Source organism: Sinocyclocheilus rhinocerous, unplaced genomic scaffold, assembly GCF_001515625.1.
Source record: "Sinocyclocheilus rhinocerous isolate Xijiao unplaced genomic scaffold, SAMN03320098_v1.1 scaffold304, whole genome shotgun sequence".
Lineage (NCBI taxonomy): Eukaryota > Metazoa > Chordata > Actinopteri > Cypriniformes > Cyprinidae > Sinocyclocheilus > Sinocyclocheilus rhinocerous.
In genome coordinates, this window is record NW_015659941.1 from 610,673 (window position 1) to 622,044 (window position 11,372).

General features: G+C 39.0%; 1 protein-coding gene across 1 annotated transcript in view; it reads left to right on the forward strand.

Annotated features, from left to right (window-relative positions):
- Positions 1-261: 261 nt before the first annotated feature.
- fgfr2 (fibroblast growth factor receptor 2) overlaps positions 262-11,372 on the forward strand; it is a 62,502-nt gene continuing 51,391 nt past the window's right edge. Inside the window, exons 1-2 of the mRNA XM_016533558.1 lie at positions 262-826; positions 3,361-3,620. Of these exons, the coding sequence (XP_016389044.1) occupies positions 3,437-3,620 (184 nt within the window). The 5' untranslated portion in view covers positions 262-826; positions 3,361-3,436. The remainder of the gene's footprint in view (positions 827-3,360; positions 3,621-11,372) is intronic.

Below are 11,372 nucleotides of genomic sequence, written 5' to 3' on the forward strand. Positions count from 1 at the left end.
GCAATTTCTTAACCTTTACAGACATTCTTTGTCTGACAGAATGTTTTAAAATGTCAAATGCATGGAATGGAAAATGTCATGACCCCTATGCAATTTAAAAGGCCCCGGGGTCTCTGGGGCCCCCAAAGGGTTAATAATCCGACAGATATGCCGCTAGGTGGCGCTGTTGCAGTGAATGAATGGCATTCTGCAGCACTGGAGCTCGTGCAGGGGAGGAGGGAGACCCCCAGCTCCGGACAAACTTTGCAGGATTGCGCAGAACTGCTCGAGTCGCTCGGAGGGAGCTCTAGCTCCGAGGTCTGTGATTGGAGGAGAAAGACCGAGTCCAAAAACTATCAGCCAGGAAACGTCTCGGGTTTCAGGGGGGAGTGACATTTCTTCAGGGGGTTGGAAGGAGAGAGAAAAAAATCTGTGTAAACCTGACAAAGCGTCTGAGAACAGCCAGTATCCTCAGAGACTGCGCTCGTGTCACTGGATGTGTATTTTGGGATGGATGTTTTGTTCGGTGTTTGTTGCAGTGTCGCATCTCTTGTAGCTGAAGACTGATGCGCGTTTGCACGAGCCGTCTGGTGAAGCAACAGCTACTTGGTTTACGGACGAAAAAAAGTTTCTGGGACGCGAAATTTTTTTTTTCCTCTTCTGGAAGGATTTACACAAACACGCACGGATACTATCGGTGGCTCGCTATTGGCATGCGATCCTGTCGTCGGTGCCCCGTTGGATTTGGGAATAGGGAATAGTTTTAGTCGCATTCCTGTCTGGATTCGGCCCATATGAGCTCCCTGTTTATATGCGGATCCTGAACTTCACTATCAGCTCCTTCTCTGTAAGTTACATGTGTTTCTGTTTATATTTCAAGCGGAGGTTTGCTTGTCTTTCATGGAAATACAACTTTTTGTCAATTGTTGCGGCTTTACGCATGTTTCATTTCCTTTAACTTTTAAAATACGCAAACGTATCTTAATTACTAAATATGGTTATATATGACATTAAATGCGCACAAAGTTGGATATTCGAGGCTATATCTAAAGTTACGTGGGGTTCACTGAAAATGTAATAAGTTCTATCTTTTATGATCAGCGATGGCCTCGTCAGACTCTTTTGTCAATGTTATTTAGCAAAATATTTTAAGTTAGTTTATCTAAATGTATGCACACTTTCTTGTTTGCTTTTTTATTTTTTAAAGATGAAGACCGCGTGCAAAGTGTCAAATTATAAATGTATGCTTATTATGAAACATCAGATATTATCACTGTATGAGAAAAATGTCATTTAAAACGGTCGTCTTAAATGAAAGCTGCAAGCCAACGCTATATAAAAAATCATAAAAGTAAACGTCCGTAAAAACCTGTCATATTAATGTTTTTTGTTGTTGCGAAGTATTGCATAAAGTCAAAAATAAGTCAAAATGGTTAAATCACCACTTATATTTGTAGTTCCTCCCCAAGCGTCATGATTTCATTTTTTTTAAAAAATAGGGCAATCATTTAGAACGTGCACATTTTTAGAACACTCCAATCTATTCAAATTCAAATTTGGATTCAGATTAAAAAAGCAACCACTTTTTGTGTTTTTCTGGAACAGTCTGGCCTACCTGTTGTTTCCTTTTCTTTATCTTCTTCTTTTTTATTAAAAGTGTCGTTTAATCATTGTAGTGGCAATTAAAGTATCCTCAGGCTTCCTGCCCTGAAATCTGTGGACAATTAGATCGAACTTATAAAAATGAAACAGACTGACATGAGTTTGCTTTAGAAAGTTTACTTTGCCATTATTAATAATTGGGTTTTGGATTTCCTTAGTCAATAGCCTGTTAGTGATAAACTCACAGAGCAAAGCTCTGTGTTGAAATAAACTAGAATATTATTTGCAAAAATCAACCAATAATTAACTCTAATCATAATTTAGATGCTAATTAGAGTTGACCTAATGATAAAATCTGCCCATTCACAAAGCGATCTAGATAGTCTTCAGTAATAAAATCATGATAAACTCATTAGGGCTGTTTTTTATAATGGGCCTCGATAAAGAACGACCATTAGGTTCAAGTAGCCTAACAATTCAAATGCAATCAAAAACACAGTACAGCTGATTCCAGGGGAACATCAGTGTTTTTCTTTGCATTGGCATTAAATCCTTTCTGTGTATTCTGATTTGAATATGAATAGGACGCTGATTAACGCCTTCAGATTGCTTGCGCACGCATTATATGTGCAGCAGACAGCGGTCTATTAAAACAACGCTTTCGCGAGAAAAGTTCTCTAGAGGTGACGTCATGTATTGCATTGGGAAATCTTTTTCAAAATCCTGCTCGTGCAGCAAACCCGGGAAACACTGACGGTGGTTTGCTCAGTTTCTATCCAGCATGAGCAAAATCTTGCGATCTCTAAGTGCATTAGTTATCAAACCTATGAAGTTGATTGAATGGCGCATGATTAGAAAAGAGAATAAACTACAGTGCTCGTGTTACAGCATCAAAATCCTGCATTGCTCACCTCTCAAGATAAAAAAAAAAAAAAAAAATCTGCAGAGGAACCCCACCAGCTGTCAATCATCTCACAAGCATTAAAGCCTGCTATGAATGCAAGCGCGCGATCACAGAACAGATCAATACCGCACTTACGCGCCAGATCTCCAGAGAGTGACTGACTGACTCCCGCGTTTTCAATTCATTTTCAGTGGTCATGTTTTGAATGTTTGAAATCGCATTTTTGAGTTCTAAACTGCCAATCAAGTTGATTCTTTTAGAATAAGAATGGAATGCAAGTCATGTGATAGAAGTGATGTAATAGATAGATCGTTAAAAAGATATGTATATCTTAATGCTTGGGATAAAAGTGTCTACTAAATGTATTTAAACGAATACATGGGAACAAAAATAGTTTGTTTGCTAGATGAATTACCGCCCTGATAAAATAAATCACTGTTTAATAGTGATGTTGGAAAATTGTCTTCTACATTAGTAGCCTGTCAGTTCTGTAGAAAGTTAGCCAGAGTTGCAGGTAGCTCTTGGTGCTTTGTCTGGTTAGTGTGTAGGTGTCAGATAGTAGGTAGGTCTAAAGCATCAGAGCTTTGGTATGTCTGTGGCAAGGCTCGTTTAACAGCATTTTGACACGTGGGCCTTTAGTTTCTATCTGTCTCTTTCATAACTAGGCCCACGCACTCTCTGCAAGATAGTTGTGCTTCAGAGTCAACTGATTTGAAATATTCACACTAGATATGTAGGGCCATTCCATGGAGTGTTAACCAGAGTGTTTTATGGATTGTGTATGGCAAAAAGACTTTTTTTCTAATTGTTTCTCCTCTTGTTTTTATTTTGGGGATCCCCTGTCTCATCACTGTCCTCTCTGCTGCCCTCCTCAGCCCAGGTGATCGGTGGGAATTCCAGTGAGTGTCCGACTGTACAGCCTGCAGTTCATGGTTGGGTGGAGCCCCTCAGATGGGATCCGTGTCCAGGGGGAGGCCGAGGAGGGGGGGATGGGGAGACACGCCCACTGCTGACGGGATGTCCGCCCGAGGGTGGCTTCTGGGTGCGCTCCTGCTTTTGACCCTGGCAACGGCGTCCGTGGCAAGGCCATCGTCAAAGATTGCTGAAAAGGTGGAGACTGCGAGTGAACGTGAAGGTAAGGAATAAGAGCGATGGAATATCGTTCAAGGAACATTCCTAGTTTTTGCAGCAGGATCTTGTTAGGAATTCTCGATACTTCAGTGGCGACAAGGAAACAGATGCTTCTTTACTGCTTAATCGCTATAAAAACAACCTTCTTCTCCTACGCAGCTGCACCTATGTGTGAAAATATTTGTTTTTTTATTGGGGGAAGTCTTGGGGAAAATAAGGAATTGGGATTTTAAGGAATTTGGAATTTCTCGTGGTATAGGTAGGATTCCTCATGGCTTCATACATCATTAGTTAGTGCAGATTTATGGGATTTAACTTTTCATGAACGGTTGTGTTCAGCCCTTCAAGACAGCCAGGAAAGTTCTGAGGAGGTGCTGGTTTGCAATGATGTGTGGTTTGGAGGTTTTATGAGTTGCTGTATGCAAACCTTAGGAAGTACTTCTTTTGCATGGAGCACGTCTTTGAAACTCCTATAATTATGTGGAGAAATCGGTTTAAGCGTATATCTGGCGTCTTTGAACTGAGAACCCCGAGGTTTTATAATGTATGGAATTATTGTTCGTATGCTATATACTCACAGCAGCTCGTTTCAAAAGAGTCGCTTTTAGGATTTTTGTGGTTCCACTCGTAACGTCTCTTTTCCTTTCTCCCCCCATATTTTCTCTCTCTCCATCTGTCGGAGTTTAATGTTGTTCAGAGTTGAGGACCACACACATACCTGCTAGTTTGGCATGCAGATGCAAACCAACCCGTATTAGTTTGTTTGGGAAGAAAATAAACCTTATATGCGTTCCGATTTGAACTAAAATGAAACAAGAGATTCTCCGCTCTTTTTGGAGGTTTCCTGACTTCCTTTTAACGGGATGTGGTTTGTCATCGTCTTCATTCCTAACTCTAAGTAAAAACACTCATTTTATTTGCTTCTTTGGCACTTTCTGAATTCCCAGTGGCGTGTCCTGGCCCAGTTTTGCCACATTCTACCATTAGTAGTTGCGATTATTGATGTGATTTTTCCATTTCGTTTGGGGCAGCAGGGTAATGAGAACTGTTGCGTTGGATAAGTCTGCTTTTGTTCCTCTGGCTTTAATCACTATGTTAATTAAAGGGTTGTCAAACACAATCACTGGAAGCGGTCACCCCACCCCCAACCAACACTTTCCAGATGCCCTTTGACCTCAGGGTTAAAGGAGGTGCATAGTAGGGTTAAAGGGAAAGTTCACCCGAAAATAAAATTCTGACATTACTCAACCTCACGTTGTTCAAAACCTGCTTTCCTTTTTATTTAGAATTGAAAGCAAGATGTTTTGAAGAATTTCTGCTCTTTCCAAACGGCTTTTCAACCAAAAAAACAAAACAAAAAAGGATTAAAATGTTCAACGTATTTTTAAGTCTTTTGATAAAGATTTGTTAGAAATGAAATTGAAGTTGTTATTCACTGAAAATTGGAGTCGACTTTTATGGACTACTTTCATGTTGCTTTTTATCCTTGAAACTTCTTTTTTTCTTCATTTGTATGGGAAAGAGCAGCTCGGAAATGTTTTAAAATATCATGCTTTCCACAAAATAAAGAAACTTACACTTGCTTAGAATGACACAAGGGTGAGCAAATGAAAGATTCTGCTTTTCTGGATGAACTGTTTCTTTAAGAGTAAAGCTTCGCCTAAGTCTCAAATACAAAAGACGTTCTATTGCGCAATATCGCGTTGCATTGTTCTACTAGTTAACTTTTGTCCAAAGTCAGATGCTTAATTTTTCATCTTCTAATGCTAAGTGGTGTATGTTGTGGAACTTTGTAAGACGATTTGCACTTTTCTCTCCTATCATATGATGGAAGATTACGAGAGGTCATGTGACGGAGGATTAAGTGGCTGAAGTGGTGTCATGTGATGCGGATAGGCTGGGAGGTTTTGGAGAGCACTAACCACACCAGTTTCTTGTGGTACAGACGCAACTCACGTAGTTGAATGGTTGAGCTAAACATGTTTAGCTTTTGTACCAATGAACACTATATGTATCAGTTCAACAAAAAAAGCTTGCCATTAAACGCCCACCCCTGGAGGGAAACTACAACAGCCCCCATCTGATGCATGCAAAGCCCACCAAGGGCTCGGTTGTGTTTCTGGGAGGGGTAATTGTTTTAAGATAGCATATCAGTTTAGAATTCCTACAGAGTTTGACATGAGCTGGTTTTTCTGTGAGAGTTATATATGATAGAAATATTCCATTACCTTCCTGAATCAGCAACGTTGCTAACTTAAATGAGTTTTATTTGGAACAGGCTTCTCTGTAGACGTGATAAAGGCTGGGAGAGCGGTCGAAATCTTCTCAGAGGTTGGAAAACAACACATTGTGAAAGTGTGGGAAAGCAAACTTGGATCAAATGTAATCTGACAGGGTTTAGAGCACAATAGAGTTGAAGATCTTCGCCCTTTATTCTCTCGTTCCCTGCCGCCCCATAAGGTTTGTGGTTGGAACCAGAGGTATGGCCAGGCTGACCCAGTGGTGGAAAATGTGGAATCGCACAAGCTTGTTCGGATCGTTATTATTTGCATTGTGTGATTTATTTATTGTCATTGGAGTGGTTCTGCTGGTGTTTTAGTGTGCGTGTGTGCCTTGTTGGTTTGGACAGAATTAGACACAGTCAAAGAGAGCTTTGATGATGTTTAAAACATTGGCTGGAGATCCAAGCGAATCTCTCGCTGTCTTTCCTGCCATCACTCTTTTTTCCAGAATCGGAATCGTCCCCAATTCTTTGCTCTCTGCCTTTTTAGCCCAAGGGTTTTCTTCTCACAACCCAGACGTTCCTGTTCACGACAGTGACAATACCCAAAGCAGAAACAGCAGAACTGTGAGAGATGCTCAGCCTCTCGATAAGCGTGCCTTAAAGTGACCACCTGCATGCAGTAGGGGGTTTCCTGGGCGAATCATTCTCTGTTTATACCAAACGTCCTAAATCATGATAGTAAGTCCCTGTAATAAAAGTGTCAGCTCACACCCTTTGTTTATTGTGTTTTCTCGGGTGAATAAAGCCTCACTCTCCCACTAAACAAACTAAAAGTTTTTTTTTTTCTCCAGAAAATGTTTATGTTGCAATTGGCTGTTGTCAACCTTTGCGGGGTTTTTTGTTTATACATGTGCGCTGTATATGCTGTATATTAGGAAACACAAATGGATTTTGATGGGTAATTGTTTGAAATCTTCAATTTTTAGCACATTATTAGGAGGTTGCCTGAGTATTTCGGGTGCTTGCTAGGTGGTTTTAAGTCATAAAAGGTAACTTTTAAGTTAGTGTGATTTTTTTTACCCCCCATTTTATTCACTTAAATCACTTTGAAACTAACTAGCACACCTCTCCTCAAGAAGTCGCATGATTTGATGCATAATTCATGCCTGTAGGCAGCACAGATGGCACAGAGAAGGTTACGTGCTAAATTTTAAAGTTAGCAATTTGCTCAAATCCCCCACCAAATTCCTGTGTTTATATGTGACTCCAGAGGTTTTGGAGGGAAAGTTGGCCAATGAGATTTGCCCGGATGCTTGTGTTGCCGTGGGCGCCCCTGAGAGGCCTGTGCTTTTGGCTGGGCATGCCATTGTCATGACAATAAAGCTTGCAGAATTACAATTTGAAAGGCGATTGTGATTAGGAAAGAAAAGGAGCGGCTACGGAAGAGTGTTGGGATTTAACTGGAGTAGAAAATGGGAAGGGTGAGAAAATAAGGAAGGAGGGGAACGTGACAGGAGAACAGGGCAAATGCGCAGCTTGCGTAGAGTTAACTTGTGTCTGCCGAACCCCTGTGATCGAATTATCAGCGCTTGCTAAAGTAAGCATCACTACTAAACTTTGAAGTGTGACTCGTCCCACACCTTTTGTCCTATAGAGATGAGTTGTGTGCTTATTGAGGGCAGGTGTGCTAATGCTTTTTGCCATTAGAATTGTAAGGAAGACCTGAGGAATATCTAGAGTCCACAATGTCATCAAGACTTCACGGTGAATCTGGAAGCACCCACCTAGCAACACCATATCAACCATCTAAAATAGCTTTGCAATGGCATAACAATTCACACGAATATCATAATGACAACTTTTGCATGTGCAAAAACTGTTCTGACTAGTTTTTTGTCAGACTGAAGTACTTTGTGTGATTTTAAGTTAGGGCTGCACGATAATCGCATGCGATATATAAAATCGCAGCCCTATTTTAAGTAATGTTTTACATTTTCATTGAATATAATAAATATTTTGCCCATAAGATTAATGGAAGCAAATTAGATTTTTTTGTTGATGTTTTCATTTAATTGTAAGACTCTCATCTAGCATTGTTATTAAAATATATTTGGCATCAACAATGACTGCAAAAAGAATATGCAAAAATGAATTTTCTTTGCGTGATTTTAAATTATCATTCATCATTCATTCAATGAATCATTTTGGCAATAAGATTTAATGGAAATAGATAAAATGTTTTGATGTTTTAATTTAAATGTAAGAATTATTCATTATTATAAAATTACATTTGGCATCCATGTTAACTTTTGCATGAGCAAAAAGTAGTTTATAAAAATTGCAAAAATGCATTTTTTAAATGAATCACGTTCTGATTTTAAGTAATGCTTTAAATTTTAATGTAACAAAATTAGTACTTTGCATTTTTAGTTAATTACATTTGGCATCAATGAAGACTTTTGCATGAGCAAAAACCGAAAAAAAGCAAAAATTCCTATTTTTGAACTGAAGTAATTTTAAGTAATGTTTCAAGATTATGCATTTTTATTCAATTACATTTGGCATCAACTATGACGTGTGCGTGAACAAAAGCTCTTCTTAAGAAAATGAAAAGAAAAAGTTTTTTTTTATTAGATTTTTGATCATTTAGTTTAATTTTATTTTATTAAACTACATTTGGCCTTAACAAATATACTAGTACCTTTATGAACACTTGGGGGTTTGCAACACCCTGGCTGGGAAATCCTGAACAAGTGGAAATAGAGTGTATATGTCTGTTATCAGAGAGCCAGTTCATCATTGTCTCGTCGCAGACGCATCTCATCCGACTGACCCCGAGCACTCAGTGAAGCGCACAGTGGTCTCGATTCCATGTCGCCAAGCGGCCGGAGACAGAAGGATGATAGTGTGAGAATTGGACAGACTGGATCCTGTCACAGTTTGGTCGTGAGCCTAATTATCTGTTCTAGCGGAGGCGCAAATGAGACTTGGTGGAGCAGACGGGAAGTGCGAGACAGTCCGTATCCGTCACTCCTGACAGGACGTTTGATAATAACCTCCACTCACAGTACGGTTTTAAATAGCCTTCCCATCAAAACACAGGAGAACAGATACAGTCACACCTCGAGAAATGGAGTTTGAGGGTTTTTTTCCCTGCATGTGTTTCATATATTATTCCAGTTTAAGCACATGAGGAAAATACTATGTTTATTGTTGCAGAGTAGGATGCTGCTCTGACCTTTCCCAAGAAGAAAAATCTGGAATTTGCAGGATGTCAACAGGTTGTGGATTTGTGGTGTCTTGTGGACGGCGGGGGGCCGGTTGGCAGGGTGAGAGGTGAAAGGTCTAAGAGCAAATCAGAGGACCACGAGGCGGCGTTGATGGTAAAGAACAGATGTACTGGACCTGAAGAGTAAAGAGAATGAAAGCATGTCAAATGTTTAAAGAGGGTTGAGCTTGCATCAAGCTCCTTACTGCCAGAACGGACCAAAATGATCATAGTGCCGTGAGAAAAGCTTTCTTAACCTTTGAATTATTAAGCTGTTTTTAAATGTCGACAAAGTCATTTGATCAGCTAAAATTGATTGAAACTGGCTGGTTTGTCTTTTCTTTGTAGCACTGCTGGTAAAACATGACGGTAGATTAAAAAAATAATTAAAGTTAACATTTAAAATAAAATGAAAAGTATAATCAAAATGAGCTTGAATGCACTGGGAGTTACTCTAAATACAATTGTCTTCCAAATTCATACATGTATAAAACCATTATAATTTGGATTATTTAGTTGGAGAGCTCTTCTCTCTCCTTTCTTCTGCATTTTTTGCATGGCTCTTTCTGCTTTCAGCATGCACAGCTTAATCTTTTGCACTGCTTACTTGGATTTTATCTGTTCGCTATTTATATACTAAAAGTTTAGTGAGACTCGATCGTCCACTGGTCATGCTATAGAGTTTCCTAAGTGTGTATGTAAAAAAAACTGATCCTCATGTGTTGGCTTTCTAACAGAACTTGAATGGGAGCAGGCCTCGTTTTTTTTCAGTTTGTCTTTAATCGTACAATAGAAGGAAATACGCAACCAATTACAGTTAAATAACAGTTGGACAAACAGAGGCCTCCGGAAGAGCAAGGCAATGAATACCGGTCCCATCAATCAACATCAGAGTTCGTTCTAAGGCCGCACCGTCGCGAAAGGCATAAAGGAAAAGGTAATTGTTTCCGGAGAAGCGAAAAAAGGAACAATACAGGAACTAAACGTGTGTAGGGCAACGTGCCTGGGGAGAGAGTTTAGACCTTCAAGCACACTCCAAACCCCTTGAGGACTGAACGCAAGTCATATGACTTTCCCTTCCTGTGGTGTGTAGTTCAATCTGCACAAAAAAATAGTTCAATCTGCACAAAAAAATAGATAGTTCAATCTACACATTCACAAAAGGATGTGCAGAAAGATAGGTGTGTTACTATGAGAAAGGTTGGGAGTGTCTCTGCGCCGCTGATTATTTCTGACAAGTCTGACCATGTTTTTCCATACCTCTCGCTTTCAAAGTTTATGTCTTTTTGTATGCTTAGAAAGCTGTTTAGTCTGCCTTAATTCATAGTTTCCGCCTAGATGCAGTAGGTTATTGTTAGTACTGTAGAATCATGGGATCTAATACGGTGTCGAAAGTTTATAAGTGGTCCTTAAACTTCATGCATTTGCATTTTGCATTCACTTTTTGTTGTCACAGAAGTGGATCATGGTGTACTGGGCAAATTACTGAACAATTAGTCCGGGGTTTTGCTGAACGTGTTTGTGGTTTGGGCTGCATTTCTGTGGTCTGGGTTTAATCATCCAGCTATGTTAATTGCCCAGAAATGTAATATCTGTGCTGGTGTTGCTCAGACTGTATCATACAGATTGTACAGTTTCCATCTGTATTAGCAAGTGTTGATGGGTTTTTTTCTGAAGGCAGTTTCGACCTCATTTGAGTCATTGTGTATCAGCATCAAGGCAACCGATGTGGTTGCAGTGCAGTGTTAGTCGTTGTTTATCATTCTACCCATAAGATTAAGTGAATTAAATGGATAGAATAACTTGAATTCCTCTCTCTCTACTTCTCATTCTGACCTGATTGGGGCATTTGATTTCTGTTCATCTTGGCTTTGCTCTCAATGCAATCTCAGGTGAATTGAAATGGATATAGTTGGTATGTTTTTCTTCACATAACTAGTAGTCAGCTGATATGGGTTTATAATTTAAAAAAAAAAAAAAGTGAATTTAATTGAAAAAAAGAATTCAGTATCTAAAAAGCAAATTATGTATATTTTAATATAATAACAATTATTTTATAGAATATATATATATATATATATATATATATTATATCCATATGTAAACAATGTTTTCAATATATTTCTAATTACATATAAGTATATGTTATATGTATAATTGAATATATAAAACATGATTTCATTGATTTCATAGCAAAATTAACTAAATATTTGTAGATATTTGTACTGACACTATATGGAAAGCGTTATTGTCGTTATTGTTGT